This window comes from Pleurodeles waltl, chromosome 3_1 (assembly GCF_031143425.1).
Source record: "Pleurodeles waltl isolate 20211129_DDA chromosome 3_1, aPleWal1.hap1.20221129, whole genome shotgun sequence".
Taxonomy (NCBI): Eukaryota; Metazoa; Chordata; class Amphibia; order Caudata; family Salamandridae; genus Pleurodeles; species Pleurodeles waltl.
In genome coordinates, this window is record NC_090440.1 from 683,964,195 (window position 1) to 683,981,272 (window position 17,078).

Sequence of the window (17,078 nt, forward strand, 5' to 3'; positions counted from 1 at the left end):
CCTATGCACCTGGCCGCCCCAGTGTCGGAGCATTAGTCCTATGTACTTTTGCCTCTGCAGTACCAATTGGGGATCCACTGGACTCTCTGCACAGTGTACTTCATTTCAGTGCACTATATAGAGAGACAGCTTCCTACACCCCCAATAAGGACCTCGGCGTCTGGAGTTTGGACAGTCTGTAAGATTGACTCACATAAGAAGTGTTCTTGGTTATCTTTCGCAATGTACACATTGCAGTGTAAATGTGTTGGCTTAGGGCTCTATTACACTGCTAATAACCTGCCAAGAATCTGCAATGGAAGATATGGTTTTGCCATTGAGCTTAGTGGCCAATAAAATTGCTATACCCCCATTTTTGTTGGGGCCTGAAGACAGGACGATTGAACTAGCAACTATGGAAGAGTTCTAGTCGGTTTTTTAAGAGGTGTGTTTCCTGTAGGAGATAGATATCACAGTCAGAGATTTTGAACATGAGGAGCACTGCACTGCACTTCACCGGGGCATTAAGGCCCCCAGACATTAAGGCTTATGGTTTTCAGTGATTTGTTAGTTCAGATTTGATAGGTGACTGTGGGGGAACCGCTGCTGTAATATGGTTTTCCCCAGAGTCACCGAGGCCCAGGACTATTCCATTACTGATATATTTGCAGACACCCCCAAGCAAGGGGGTCTCAGCCTTCCTGGCCAAACATACAACACAATCCTGATGTATTTGTTTAGACTAGCTTCAGTGTTCCTGTGTATGGTTTCCCTCACATAAATAATTGAATTGAAGTGACTTATGCCTATAAATGTGTGAAAATGACATAGTCTTACCACATAGTAACTGTTGGACCTGGCATCCTTGGCGTGGTTACCAGAACTTTGTGCCTTCTCACCTCCTGTTTTGATGACTTAATTTTTGCTAGCTTTTGGATTCTGGGCAATTTACCACTGCTGACAAGTGCTAAAGTACAGGTGCTGTGTGCTCTAAACATAGTGATATTGGTTTATCCTCAATTGGCAATTTCGATTTACTTATAAGTCTCTAGTAAATTGCACAATATGTCTAGTGCCTGTAAATTAAATGCTACTTGTGGGCCTGCAGCAATGATTGCGCCACCCACTACAGTAGCACTTTAAACAGTTCTCAGATCTGCCACTGTAGAGCCTGTCTGTGCAGTTTTAAACTGCCATTTCAACTGGGCAAATGCACCCACTTGCCAGTCCCAAACTTTCCTTTTTATTACATATGTCACCCCTAGGGTAGTCTCTAGTTAGCCCTAAGGGCAGAGTGCAGTGTGTTTAAAAAGTTGGTCATGCGCTTTAAAGGTCAACATGTACTGGTAGTAAAAAACTGCTAAATTTGTTTTTCACTACTGCAAGGCCTATCTGTCCCATGGGTTAACATTGGGGTTACCGTGAGGCATCCTTTAACCCCTTGGGTGCCTGGGACAAGCTGGTTACGTCCTCGGCCACGGCGCTCAGGTGCCGAGGACGTAACCAGCTCGTCCTGCACCCGGCCCGAAGTGGGGCAGAAAGCCCACCAGACACTAGGGAAGAATTTTTTTTTTAAAAAGAGGGTGGGGGTATGGCAATACCCCCACCCCAAATAAATGGGGACAAAGTTGTTCTGCCCACCGTTGGGCAGATGAGGCAATTAAAGCAGAAAGCCTACTAGATGCCAGGGAATTAAAAAAAATATATAGTGGGGTGGTGGCTACCAACCAGTATGGGCATGGTTATGCCCCCAACTGAAGGGGGTAACGGTCTTTCAGCTCTCCCCCGCACACTAAAAGATCTTATCCCAACGGCAAGCAAGAGGACATTTGATTATTTGAGGTTTTGGTTTTACATTTGGGCCACGAGGGCTTGTCTAACTCTCAAAATCGTTCCACTTGGAATGGTGAGGGCTGCACTGTTTGGACTTTGGGACGCTGCCATGTAGAAAAATCTATGAGACCTAGACACATCTGAAAACTAAACTTCTGGGTGAGTCCAGGGTGATGTGCTTCACATGGACTCCACACCATTTTCTTGCCCACAATGCCCTGCAAACCTTCAACTTTGATTGAAATCAAATATTTTTCCCACATTTTTGTGATGGAACCTTCCAGAATCTCCACGAATCCACAAAATTCCTACCACCCAGCATTGTCGCATCTATACTAATAAAAATTCTACCCCAGTTGTCAGCCTAAAAACGTTTTTTTTTAAACTGCCCTTTTGGACCCGCTTTGGTTCCCCCTCAATTGTGACATGTTTTTGGCTCTTACCTGTCACAGGCACTTGGCCCACTTACACAAGTGAGGTATAATTGTTATCTGGAGAGTGAGAGGAATATTAGGTGGTTGGAAATTTGTGCCGGTGAGGTGATCTCACACAGAAATGTGGGAAAAATGAGATTTTATTTCAGCAAAATTTGCGGTTTGCTGAGGATTCTGGGTAAGAAAAAACTGGGGGATCCACACAGGTCACACCTCCCTGGACTCCCTCGGGTATCTAGTTTTCAGAAATGTCTGAGTTTGGTAGGTTTCCCTAGATGGCTGCTGAGCCCAGGACCAAAAACGCAGATGTCCCTGCAAAAACAGGTAGTTTTGTATTTGATAATTTTGATGTGTTGTGATGTGTTTTGTGGCATTTCCTGTTGCAGGAACTATGCCTACCCACACAAGTGAGGTACCATTTTTATCGGGAGATGTGGGGTAATGCTGGGTAAAAGAACGTTTGTGGATCTCCAAAACTTTCCAGTCCCGAAATGTGAGGAAAAGGTCATTTTTAGCCAAATTTTGAGGTTTGCTAAGGTATCTGGGTAACAGAACCTGGTGAGAGTGCCACAAGTTACCCCATCCTGGGTTCCCCTAGGTGTCTAGGTTTCAGAAATGTCCAGGTTTGCTAGGTTTTCCAAGGTGCCGGATGAGTTAGAGGCCAAAATCCATAGCTAGGCACTTTGCAAAAAGCAGGTCATTTTTTGAGGGGAAAATGTGATGTGTCCATGTTGTGTTTTGGGGCATTTCCTGTCCCGGCACTAGGCCTACCCACAAGTGAGGTACTTATTTTTATCAGGAGACTTGTGGGAATGCTGGGTGGAAGGAAATTTGTGGCTCCTCTCAAATTCCAGAACTTTCTATCACTGAAATGTGAGATAAAAGTAATTTTTTGCCAAATTATGAGGTTTGCTAAGGATTCTGGGTAACAGAACCTGGTGAGAGCTCCACAAGTTACCCCATCCTGGGTTCCCCTAGGTGTCTAGGTTTCAGAAATGTCATTTTGGTCTTGTTTTACTAAGAGAAATATTCTCTACTTTGCTAAAATGGTGTGGAGTCTTTTTGTGCTGATTGTTACTGTAATTAAGTGTTGCACATTGTCTCTTAAGTTAGGCTTGACTGCTCTATGCCAAGCTCCAGAGGGTGAGTACAAGTTGATTTAAGGTGTGTTGCTGACGTACCCTAGATAGGATTGTGGTCCCTACTTAGACAGGGAGCATACCTTTGCCAACTAGAGATCCAATTTCTAACAGTAACTGACAGACTTTGTTTAGTATATCAGTCAGAGTAAATCTGTCTCACTTGGACTTCTGTTAGTGGCCTGATGAGTCTGATTAGGGAATTAGTGTATAAAGAAACCCTATAGGTAGTGTAGTGGTGTAAACCCCATCTGTCCCCAAGAACCCAACAACAAAACTAATCATAAATTCCCTCCCCACTTCTGGAGTAACAGTACCAAACTTGGGCCATATGGTTGCCAATCAGGTCCATATACCAACCTACCACTTTGGTGTGACTCCTTGCAGGCCTTCGGCCCGATCTTCCTCCATTGTGAAGCCTCCAATTGTTAGACCAGCCCCATGGACCCGCTGGAAGAGGGCGTTGGCTAGTCCAAGTCCAACAATAAGGGCTCAGGATCCTCAGTTTGTAGCTTGGCAAGGACTGCTTGCCGTTCTCATTGGATTTCATCCTCTGTAGGCCTCGCTGCCAGCGTCTTACTCATTATCTTGGCTCATCTGCCCTTGTGCAGTAGTTCATGCCCAACTTTTAGTTGCTGCTCCGGCTCAGTGTTTCCCTCTGCCATCTCTGGAATTTCTAGATTGGACACCGCCTCTGCAAGGGTGTGGACTGTCTGGAGAGCACCGTTTCATGTGAAGGTGAAGTGAGTGTGCCCAGCGGTACTCCACCTTCTTGCAAGAGGGTAGTAAAAGGCTTCACCTGTTGGCAGCACTGTAGGGTCCCCAATACCAGGTCCTGATTGAGATGTATTGTGACCGCCTCAATTGTATTGAGCCAGACCTACAATCTGCTTCCATGGTGGCCTCCTTTTGGCAGAAATAGAGTAGGCACATGAGAATATCTGGTCCTGTGCTCCTCTAGCGGCTTTGTGGGTTCTGTCCAATTGTATGCCTGCAGCTGTCAGGTCGGGGAGAATGTGGCTAAACAAGAGTTTCATATGGTCCTCAATGTCTCTTTTCTCTGCCTCCACGGGGCGCCCCTGATTCGAATTTTGGACCATCTGAATCTTTACTCCAAATCCTCAATGTGTGCCTGTAGTGTATGGTTTTGCTCTTGCAACTCCATCAGCTCACTTCTGAGGGCATCCAGCTCGTCTTTCCTTGCATCGCTGTTGGTCTCCATTGAGGAGACTCGCTCTCTCAGTTACACCACTTTGTGTCAGAGGTCTTTTAGATCCTTCAAAACTCCTCTCTGTGATGGGACATCTCTTGGTGGAGTGTAGCAAAGAAGCCTTCCATGAAGTCCCTAGGCAGGGGCTTCTCCTCCAAAGTCGGGAAGGCTCTTAGATGAGATGGTTCCCTGGAGCCCCTCTTTTGGGGGCTGTGCTCATGGTGTATCTTCAATCACCTTGAACTGGCCTGGCAAGCATTTATTTGAGTGAGGAGTCCATTCTGGACTTACGAACCACCATGCTGAGGGGGTTAGGGCATCTAACCACTCCTATAGATCTGCCTGCACAGCCCATCTCTCTGTACCTTCCACAAAGGGACATCTAGTTGGCTCCCTTCTGGTGCCGTAGTGGCCCCCACCCCTCCCAGGTCTCAACAGGCACTATTTGCCATCAAAGCAGGCACGCCGCTCAGTCGCCCAGGTTTCTGTTGAGAGAGAGGCCCCACCACGTGCCCTGTTAGGCCTCTGTCATATCAGGCATGGGGGCCATTTGCAGACAAAGGGAGGTTGTGGAGCCACAAATTGCTATGTGCCTTCTGCCGGGGGAGGGGACCATCGTGCAGGCTGACTCGCCCCAGGATCTGGTGCAGGCCGAGGCTGACAGCCCACACCCTTGTCCACCTCACCATGCAGTTGTGCCTCGCTGCTCTGTGATCCGCGGCATCCCTGGAGGCCAGTCAGGCTGTCCAAATTCAGACCCCGCTGCAGTCTGCTGTCCCACTGTGGGCCCCCAACCAGAATCAGATCACGCTATGGGTAGAGAAGGCTCAGTTTTGCTTCCTCATTCTGGGTGGTGCATGGCTCGGTAGCCACTGGTCATTTCTGGTGTTCCCTGGGTTTTAGCCGGCAGTCCTGCGGCACTGCAGTCCATGCGGCATGAAGGCCGGGGAAGGATGAGGCAGGGGCACCACCCACTCCACCTGAGCCCATTCAGAGGCTTGCTGCACCAATATCACATTGCTGTGGCTCCAGGTCCAGACTCTCCGGGTACGGTCAACACGCTCTCAGTGGGTGCCCACAGATCCAGCTGCGTCTCAGGGCTATGGAGAAGGTGGCAGATGGGACATAAAAGAGTATTACAGGAGTCCATGCGTGGACTGCAGGAGAATCACTCCTACTCTGCCACCATCTTGGCCACACCCTCTGCTCTATTTTAGAGCAAAATGCGTCCTTGTTTAAATTTTTGGTGCATTCTGTTGTTCACCTGCATTTCCAGTAAATTGTTACTGTGAATGGCACGTCATTACATGATGTCACTAATTTAAATTTTGCCCAGGTCTATTCCATTACTGATATATTTGAGGACACCCCCAAGCAAGAAAGTCTAGGACTGCTGGGTTACATGTACCACACAATCCTGAAAAGTTTTGTAGACTAGCTTCAGTGCTCCTGTGTATGGTAAAACAAAAATAAAATGATGGATGGGGTGTTGAAACTTTTCAAACACTCACCTCTAGTCGCAGATCTGGGTTTAATCCATTGTTATTTTGCTCAGCACATCACCTCAGTTTGGACCAAGCCAAATGCAAATCAGTCTTGACCATGCATGACCATGCATTACCATGGGAACAGTCCAGCCCGAAATGCCAAGCCAGGTCCTCCATGGAACGGAAATAAGCATCCTGGTACCGGTTTCTGGCTATCACCCCTCCTGAGGTAGACTAACTTGAATCCAGTTCAGCGAGCAAAGAAGCCACGTCTGGGCATGCCCTTGCATTGGTTAACCTGACTTAAAAATGTGAATTGAAGTGACATGTCTAGAATTGTATGAAAGTGACTTAGTCTGACCACATAGGAACTGTCAGCCTTTGTTTAGTTTATCAATCACCTCACCTGGGCTTTCTATTACTGTCATTATTGGCTTGCTCTCCAGAGTTGTTTTGCACAATGTCAACTAATCTGCCCAACACACCAAATGTGTAAAGCCTTATGTAGTACTGTAAAAGGTTGAAATTGGGCCAGGAAACTCAAGAACAAAGTGGGCTGGTATGTCCTTGTAAACAGCCAGATGAACCCATCGAGCATTACAATTTGACAGCCAATATTCCCAGAAGGGGGACAGAGTAGTAGCTGCAGTCGCTACAGTCCAAAAAACTTCAGGACACCAGGTGAAGCAAACCAGATAAGAGGACCGGGGAAAAGGAAGGCGGTATGGGCAAGAAAGGAGGAAGGAGAAAGTGACCAAGGCTGAGTGAGCGACAGCAAACAAGACACACAAAGGTGAAATGAGAGCAGAGGAATTCCAGCTGCAACATCGCAAGGGAGGGAGAGTGAAGCCTTGTGTGAAGACACTACCAGGATCAAAGAGGGGAGAGCAGTGTCGACCCATGATGAAAAGACCCAGAAAATCAAAACACTGCACTGAAATCCGAGGGAAGCCACAGGATGCCGAGGTTCCCATTACCATGACCCAGGAAGAGGGTAGTGGTTTCAGGCAAGTGCCCTGTATACATTTTATCCAACTACAAAGATGGTGGTGGAGGAAAAGGCACCCTCAGGCAGAAACACCCTACACAGTGGGGAAGAGGGAACAACCATCCTAAAAGATCATAATGTACTGTATGGTGAAGGTGGCAGGTGCACTACTGAACTGGAGAGTTTGTCACTACCTATACAAATTACTCCAATGGTCGTATCCCAAGGGAACCTGCCTCCTCCTGTCCTGGTGGTGAGAGGGAGACCAACATCAGGACGAAGGTGATAGAACTGCAGGGAAAACCCCAAAGCTGATCCAGCAACACATGCTATAGGAGAAGAACCTGCCAAAGTAAAAAGGACAGAGATCAAAAGAGAAAGCATCTAAGAAGCTGCCAAGCAATAAATTACTTAAACTCACCCAGGGAGTCTGTATTGTTAGTGGTCCTATATGGCAATTCAAAAATATGTAAACATAGCTAACAATTTTACATTTTTCTGACCCATGAACTGATCGACACTCAAGTAACTATTATCATGAAGAAGTCCTCTGACATCTATGTATCTATATGCTCAGCATATGACTCATTGCCTTATATCCCCCCTCAGCAGTGAATGCAATGTGTGGGATATCTGTAAAGTTGAGGGAGGAGGGGATTATGCCATCAGATCTTTGGATTTTTCAGACAACCGCTTCTATGTCAGTAGCCCCACATAGATCTCTTTATTGGGTGCTAGACCCTTTCCCATATGATGCCATCTTCAGATGTTGAGCATACTTGGTCCCACTAATCATATTTGTGCTAGGTGTTTCTGTGTCCAAGAAATAACTCAAGGCATAATCTTAATGCACCACAATATTGTAGGTCTGCACCTCCTGATAGTAGGCTTCCAAGTCAGGGGCTCTCAGTCCTCCTCATCTTATAGTTGCATCTCTCTGGGGTTTTGCCTCAGCCAGATCAGTTTTATGCTAGTTAACCAAGATTTGACAAAAACATGCACAGGCAATCTCATGGATATCTTCTTAGCTGTCTGGAGCTTGTTTCTTTTGACATTGTATTAATACAAAAAGCTGTGGACGAGTTTGAACAGATAAAATGGTTATCAGGATATGTGTGGTGAGCAGTTCAGGTACAGTCATCAGTGTACTTTCAGGAAGGTGATGTGCCCACGAAAGTTGATACCTCTGCGTGTGTTCTTCAAACAATACGCGTGCTAGTGGCTGGATTGAACATGAAAATGGAAGGCTAGTTTATGAAAATAAATAATGCCTTCTCAGCATCAATAGTGGTGAAAATCACTTCAGTGTTTGGTTTTAAGTTCAGCTGAGAGAGAAGGAGGGTTATGTGTGGGGTAGCTACCCCACCATGTAAAAAAAATCCTATCTACAGAAATATCAGCCAAAAGACATCCCAGCCATGGGGAGAGAGGAATCTCCTTCACGGAAAGCTATGATTCCTTGCGATAAAAGTGAGAGATCCCTGGAAGCCACAAAGCTGATCCACCATCTTACGACCAATACCATCACCATCGGGACATGGACCGTGAGGACCATGTACAAGACAGGCAAGGCAGCCTAAGTGGCAGCGGAGATGAAAAATACACCTTGCCCTGCTTGAAATCAGCAAGACCAGTTGAACACAGTCAAGAGAGTTGACTGGTTCCAGTAGGAATGCTGCTATATTCTGGACACAAGGAAGAGAACGCCCCACATACTGAGGGAGTAGCACTGATGGTAATGCCAACAGCCAACAGAGCTCTAATTGGATGGGAAGCCCACACTCCCAGAATCATCACCGGGACCTTCCATACAAAGAAAATGAGGATCAACGTGAATTTTATCCAGTGCTATGCACCTAAAAATGACAGCAAAGAAGAGGAAAAAGAACAATTTTACAACAGACTCCAGTCCATCCTGGAGACATGCCTCCAGAGAGACATCACCATACTGATGGGGGACCTCAGTGCCAGGACTGAAAGCAACAACACTGAGTTCAAAGAAGCCATGGACAACCATGGCCTTTGCGATGTGAACAAAAATGGTGAAAGGCACCAGCAGTAGTCTACTCCCACACAAAAGAACAGAGAAGGCAACATGGGTGTCACCAGACCATTCAACAGAGAATTAGATCAACCATGTCTGCATTGCCAGGAAGTTCCGGAGGTCCCTTCAGAATGTGATAGTGATGAGAGGAGTGGATGTGGTGTTAGACCATCACCTTGTCATGGCCAGGCTACAACTAAAGCTGAAGAAAACATCAATGGAACTGACAAAACAACGCTAGCAATATAACACACCCCTCCTCAAAGATCCACAGAAATGGAGTGAATACTCAGTCACCCTCAGTAACAAGTTTCAAGTCCTGCAAGAACTAGTGGACAGCAGAGATCCAGTAGAAAGCCAGTGGGAGAAGATCAAACAAACAGGGGCATCAACCTGATAGGAGGTACTGGGTCCCAAGAAACACCAACATAAAGTATGGATCTCCACTGAGACTCTCTGCAAAATCCAAGGGAGATAGAAAAAGAAAGCTTCAGTCAACTTTAGCTTAACATGAGCAGAAAATGTGAAAGCTCAAGGTGAATACACCAAAAACAACAAGGAAGCAAAGAGAAGCTTAAGAGCAGACAAGCGAAGCCACAGAAGCCCAGGAAGCAGCAAACTACGGAAACTTGAAAGAACTCTACAACATAACAAGGAAACTTTCAGGCAGATACAGCAGGGCAGAAAGACGTCTCAAAGACAAAGCTGGAAAGACAATCATGGGTAACAGGCCAACAATGAAGATGGGTGGAGCACTTTTAGGAACTGCTGAACCAGTCTGTGGCACAATCTCCACCAGACTTAGAGTCAGCTGGCAAGGACGTGCCAAATGACTGCAGCAGACCAACCAAGAAAGAATATAGCAAGCCCTCAAACATTTGAGAAATGGAAGGCAGCAGGACCTGAAAACTTTCATGCAGAGTCACTGAAGGCGGACATTAAAACATCAGTAGACATGCTCTACCCCATGTTTGAAAGGGAAAAGAAAAATGTGTCATCAGACTGGAGGAAGGGATAGCTGATCAAGATCCCCAAGAAGGGTGACCTGATTAACTGAACAAACTACAGAGGGATAACTCTTCTATAAATCCCAGGAAAAATGTTCAACAGAGTAATCCTGAACAGAATATGCAACATGTCAACGCTCAGGTAGGAGACCAGCAAGCTTGCTCCCGCTAAGATAGATCCTGCACAGACCAGATTGGAACACTGTACCTCATCATTGAGCAGTCAATGGAATGGAACTCCCCCCTCTATGTCAACATCATCGACTTTGAAAGGGCATTCAACAGCATGGACAGAGAGATGCTTTTGGAAACTCATCCACCACTATGGTGTCTGGGATAAACTTATAAGAATCATCAGGAACTCTTAGGAGGAAATGACCTGCAAGATCCATGGAGGACAACTCACAGAAGCCTTTGAGGTGAAGACTGGAGCCTACAGGGTTGTTTGCTCTCGCCTTTTCTCTTCCTGCTGGCCATACACTAGATCATGAAGAGATCCACAGCAAAGAAAAGAAATAGGTAGACACCTTGGACACAGCTTGACAACAAGGACTTTGCAGATGACCTGGCTCTACTCTCCCATGCCCATCTGCAGATGCAAGAGAAGACTAGAAGACTGACAAAGTGGCTGCCACATCAGCAAACTTGGCCTCAGCATCCACATGGAAAAACTAAGATCCTAAAAGGCTAACATGGCCAGAATAACTGCAGTCACTCTTGGAGATTCTGCACTGGAAGAGGTTGAGGGCTTCACCTACCTGGACAGTGTCACAGACAAGCAGAATGGCACAGACACTGATATTAAGGCAAGAAATGGTAAAGTCAGCACTGTCTTCGTTCAGCTAAAGAAGATGTGGAGCTTCATGGACCTAATGCAGCAAACCAAGATCAGGCTTTTTAACACCAAAGTACAATTGGCCCTTTTATATGGAGCAGAAACTTGGAGGACAACAGTGAACACCACCTATAAAGTCCAGATATTCATTAACACCCGTCTCAGGAAAATTGTACAAATCCGCTAGCCAAATACAATCAGCAACAACGCCCTTTGGCAGCTGACTTTCCAACTCCCTGCTCAAAAAGAAGTCATGACAAGATGATGGGGCTGGATAGGTCACACCCTCTGTGAGCTGGCATATCACACCACCATGCAAGCCCTCACCTGGCACCGTCAAGGGAAAAGAAAACCAATAAGACCAAGAAACACTTGGTATCGAGGCTTCAAGGCTGACTGCAAGGAGATGGGTTACACATGGAGTCAGATTGTAAAAATAAAAACAGGATAGAGATGTCTGGAGTATCCTGTTGATGGCCTGTACCCCAGGAGGGGTAGTAGGCATAAGTGCATAAGTATGTCTGGTTTTACTTGATGAAGAAATGCTCTCCTCCTATGTTAGAGGCCTAATGGCTCAGGACAAATCCTGATTAGTTAGGCAGAATCATTTGAGGCAATAGAAGACTCAAAGGCCTCCTGGAAGTACTATAATGAAGGTGTACATTGAAGCCCATGTAGCAGATAAGCAATGTTCTAAAAGTTGAATGAATATAAAGAAAAAACAAGTGAGCTTTGGAAATTCAAGCATATGCTATTAAGGATTTCCTCTAGTGAATACTCTTTTACTTAAGTCTCTGAAAAGTCAATGTCACTGTCATTTTAGGTCTGGCATTAGCAATGACCTTCAGATTTTACTAATATTATTCACATAATACACTTAATTAATAGGCTTTGGGACAGCTCATTTCATCCATTGGTCTGCCGTTGCATCATTCACTTCCACCCACTATATTATACGGCATGGAAAAGTGGGCTGCTCACTTCATCCACTGGCTAACTTCACTGTGACTGTTTCACAAGGAGCACATCAGCACATAAAATAGTTTCCTTACGTACCAGGCATTACTATGGCAATGTGTGTTCTTGAGACAACAAGAAATATTTTTGCTTTTTTACAATTTTTGCTAATACTGGAAAATACCCATCAGCTCTCACAACGTTTTATAAAAACTGTAAAAAAAAAAATGGTAAAAAAAAGTATTGACAAAGCTAAACGTCTGGAAGCCAATGCCAGACCGAATGGCTTTCCCAGTGCTTGTTAGGCTTTGCACTCCTAGCATAATGGTGCCTTTCCCCACGTTCTGCTGCACAAGAGAATGTCTAGTTTGCAATTGTCCTGCTTAAATGTGTCACTTTCTGAAGAGAAAAATGTGTCACATTATTTCTGGAATGATTTTATGAATGGTGTCAATCAAGGAAATTGTTTACAAAATCTCTATGAACGAGCTGCTTTAAAGTTGGATTACAATGTTAAACTTCAAAAGGCAGCTCAAAGTCACCATACAATTTCTGCAGAGAAGATAATAAGGCAGCAGTTTAGCGTGGCTTCCATAACCGTAGCACCCCATTGTCTCCCCAGAGGAACGAAAGTGATTATGTGTATCATTAGGGACATACTTAAGGAGATACTTGCAGTAACACATGCCACTCTTTCTCTCCTGCCTGAGTGGCTATATGCCCACTGTGTCATCCCCGACTGTCAGAGTTCTGAAACGAGCCATCTTTCAAATACCTAGACTCAGCTGGATATAGGGCCCAGTTACACTCCATCCAATTAGGACAAAAACACATTCATATACACTTTTTAGCCAGTATGTTTGTGGTAAATACATGACGTTTAGCGCTTTTTGCAGATATGCCTGGTGGGTACAAGCCCTCGCTTCTGAAAGTTCTCTTGGAAAGACTTGGCCTCATAAAATGGCTCACCCTAAGACTTGAAGTTTGTTCCCAAACCTTTAAGATTCTGGGGGAATTATAATACTAGTGTATGTCATTCTATAACATAGAGAAACCACATGAGCCGAGATTTTTTAGTGTAGCCAACTCACATTGAAGAAGCCCTGGAGAGAGGTGGATTATTTTAATCAGTTGATTGCTGTGCTGTCTGTCAGAAACATGGGAGAGAGGGGAATACAAAATGTATGTTCTATGGCAAATACAGAATTTTCAGATTCCTCAGTCCCACACGTCTGGGAACAGCGTCCACACCAATGAGTCCTTACATACAGGATTAAGGAAATGAGCAAGAGCACAGAGTGGTGCTAGAGAGTGGGAATTAGCATAGGGTGCTAATAAGCAGTTTAGTAACAAAATACAAAATTGTTCGTCCTTAAAGAAAGTATTCATGCCCAGATGTTAATAGTGAAGTGCTTCCTACCTGGAAGGCCAGGAGAGCCTGGGTCACCTGCAATGCCAACACCATTGGTCCCCCTTTCGCCTTTGGCTCCTGGCTCACCTGGCACAACAGAGAGAGAGAGACAGAGTGAGACAACAGGTCAGATTCACACCAATATGTATTTGAAACATAACCAAGTATCCTCATCAATAGTTTCTGAAGATATTGAATCTAAAATAAAAGAATACTTTGGTCCAAGAATGCCTAAAAATGCAGTTTTTACACTGAAAACTCCACTAAGCATTAACAAAAAAGTATTTTTAGGTCAAGCTTACCATACAGAGCAAGCTGTTTCCTTGCAAAGATCTATTGTGGGTTACCAAGAAATTACAAGGGTTTACAGTCCGCCCATTGCCTACCATTGGTTAGCTTCATTGTAAGTCTTATTTGCTTGCTTTTGATGGCTTTCCTTCTGCCAGCTTGTCCATCCTGGGTTTGCCCCTCACCTGGAGCATGGCTTCTTTACCATCTCTCTGATTAGCTGGCGTCTATTGTCCTATTTCTCACGTTTGGAAAACTATGCACTCCGTGAGAGTTCATGTATTTTCCACTTCTCTTGCTCTCATGTGCTCCTCCCAGCTGCTTCATGTTGCTGTCTTACTTGAATGGCAAGCACTCTCTCATGTGCTGTTCCGCCCTCTGCCCCCCACTGATAAACTACCTGCCTCTCAAGATCTCTGTGTTGCTTTCTTGCTGGTTATCACATTTGGATCTCTAACAAAAAAAAAATTTGATTTCTGAAAAAGATAATATAAAATAGCTTCCAAAAATAAATTACCCCAAGGTTAATCTTAGTGTAATGAACAGACCAAAATTAGTATCTGGAGCCACATACAAATCCTTTGTGACACTAGCTTGAGCATGACGTCTCTGAGAAGCTGAATACATTGAATTTCATAGGACAGCATCTATCCATCTGACAATGGTGGTGTTTTTCCAAATTGCGACCTGGGGAAAATGCACCCAAGTCAATCAATAAAGTATCAGAAATTCCAAAAGAATCAATTCAAGTAGAATTGAATTGCACTGGAAACATCCAGATTACCTACTGTTTCCACAGATAAAAAAAGAGTATGAGCTATGCTGGCACTTAGTAAGGAATATGTATTTATTTATTGAAAATAAATTATGTTCAAATCTTTTCATAAGGTAGGTCCAGACGGGCTAGATCCCTGTCAGACTTTCAGGATAGCCACATAAAACAGATTTTCATACTACTGATCCAAATGGAGCTCATTTACACAGTCATGTTATGTTTATCTCTTCTCCGACTGGTGAAATGTGATGCTGGAGACAACATGGGGTTTTGCCATTACTTTGTGGTAACTGTTAGATAACCTAATGTCTAGGGCGGTTGGCGGACTAGGATGCAGGTGTTGGTATTTGTGATACCCCAAAATAATTCTTAAGCAATTCAAGGCAACCCAACATTATTAGCTACATCCGTGGCACTGAATAATTTATGTCATAAATAAGCAATAGTTGTGGTCTTGTTTTATGCGCTTGATTATTTTCATACTAGAATCAGATTTGATGGAAGGCTGTTCATTATCTTTTGCCAATCTCTGACCAGGGACCAGGGCCTAATTTACAGTTTGGTAGACAGGTTATTCCATCACAAACATGGTGGAGACATCGTCTGCTTTACCGCAAGAGCGTTATATTATGTGGCACTAGTGATAGGATAGATGGAATATCTTGAACATTTGTATCCAGCAAACTCTAAATCAGGCCCTAGGTTCTGTACGAATACCATAATATCCTGATTCCAGCCTTCTGTATGTTTATCAAATTGAGACCAAAATATTGACACTGGCTGAACTACTGAATCTCAGAAAAGATTGCACCTCTCCCACTGAAAAGTATTACTTAAATGGAGCAGGATATGTATGTTGAAATATCATGCCTTTTATGTCCCACAATTGTATGCACTGTATATTTTCAATATTTCTTTAAGTTTTTTGTGTGTGTGATGGCTTCTTGTCCCTTACTAACTTACCTTGGTTGTAATTTATAAATAGCTTTACCATATATATGAGAATGAAGTGTTTGTATTTTTGTTCATAGTTTTCTCCAGGTTTTCATAATTTATATACAACACAAGTTTGTTGTGTGACATTAGTTGTTGATTGACAATTATATAAAAGATTCCTCTGAAAGTAACTTTCTATAGGTACATTAAGTTAGTCATTTTCCTGGCTCCTTCCCCTTACACTTAAGTGGGATGCCCATCGCTTGAACGGTTGTGCATTGGAGAAACTACAACAACGTTTATATCCCATTGGGAATACAGATTTCTAGTAGAAGGTTGCAGATAAAACAATCCATAGAAGTGATTAGTGTATAATTTGGCTTGCTTAGAAATGCCACAAGCACCAAAATCTGGCGTCTGAATAAATCTATTAGGATACACATCAGGTCTGACCATATTATTAACCTTTGCCATTACTTCAAGTGATTACAATTGTAAAAAAAAATCAAAATGAAATTCTTCTGCCACTTTAGATGGAAGATTCTGCAAATGTGACCAGATTTCCTCAAATATTTAGATTATAGTGCATGAGTGGTGCTGCATTAATTATAAAAAAATCCATCAGCATTAGTTTCTAGTCCCAAACAGAAGCAGGCTGAGAAGCTTGGACATTTCCTATGCAGGGCAGCAGTAATCATAGTTGACTGCTCTGGAAGGTTGCTTGTTACATGAGAGTTTTTAATGTCAAAATCATTAAATACTGAATAATCATGAAATTAACCTCTCATCCCTGGAACTCCTTGCCGTCCTTCTCTACCGATTTGCCCCGGGAGCCCTGGGTTTCCTGGTGGCCCTGGCCGGCCTGTAGCTCCATCCTTGCCTGGAGGACCTGGTCTTCCTGGAGACGATACCACTTCCATTGGAGCTTGCATCCTGGTGTAATAAGCCATGCGCTCTAAATAAGAGGAAAAAGATGAGAAAGCACCTGTGGATTTCAACAAGCCCATTGAGGCAGGAGACATTTAAGCCGGTTTAATGTATCTGACAGAGAAAGACAACTGAGGGAACCAAATCCACTGCAGTTCCTTACCATCCAAGACTTTGATCAGCTCCTGACGTATAAATCTCTTAATTTCATCATAGTTCACTGCATCTGCCTATAGAAGTCAGATATAAAGACACAAGACTGTTTTTTGTATCAATTTAAACATCACAAGTACCAAAGTTCAGCTTTGTGGAGGTTAATGTGAAACTTTATAACCAGTCAGTAGAAAATATGGAATTATCAAATAGTTCATTATAGTTAATTTTCTTGGGGTCCCCTCCTGCATGTTCTCTTGTTAATGACTACAAAGCGTTTGTCAAATTTTAAAAGGAATGTGTTCCTGGAGTTGGAAATCATGGATGATTTTCTATACTTTATTCAGGAATTCTGTTTTGCCAGAATGAAACCGAAATCCTCCTCCTACCTCTGTATAAATAATCAGATCCGTCAGGAGTTCTCTATCACAGCTGCTGATACCTAGATGATGTCATCATTACTCTTAATCCCATTTGTAATCATACCAGTCATTACCAATGAGGTGTAACGCACCTCTCAGAGACAGAAAAACTACAGGAAAGTATGCTGAAATGTAGGCACACCCTTACTAACTTGAAGTCAAAAAATCTTCCTGAAATCCCAACTCTTACATTAAAGGCTTGACCATTGAAGCATGAAAGAGCAGTTTTGCAATGATTCGCTCAAAGACAAGT

General features: G+C 43.9%; 1 protein-coding gene across 4 annotated transcripts in view; it reads right to left on the reverse strand.

The window, feature by feature from the left end:
* COL16A1 (collagen type XVI alpha 1 chain) overlaps positions 1 to 17,078 on the reverse strand; it is a 717,464-nt gene that overhangs the window by 14,628 nt on the left and 685,758 nt on the right. For all 4 annotated transcript variants that reach the window (XM_069223294.1, XM_069223295.1, XM_069223297.1 and 1 more), the window contains 3 exons: positions 16,414 to 16,480; positions 16,105 to 16,278; positions 13,334 to 13,411 (listed from right to left, as the gene is read on the reverse strand). In XM_069223294.1, the coding sequence (XP_069079395.1) occupies positions 13,334 to 13,411; positions 16,105 to 16,278; positions 16,414 to 16,480 (319 nt within the window). The remainder of the gene's footprint in view (positions 1 to 13,333; positions 13,412 to 16,104; positions 16,279 to 16,413; positions 16,481 to 17,078) is intronic.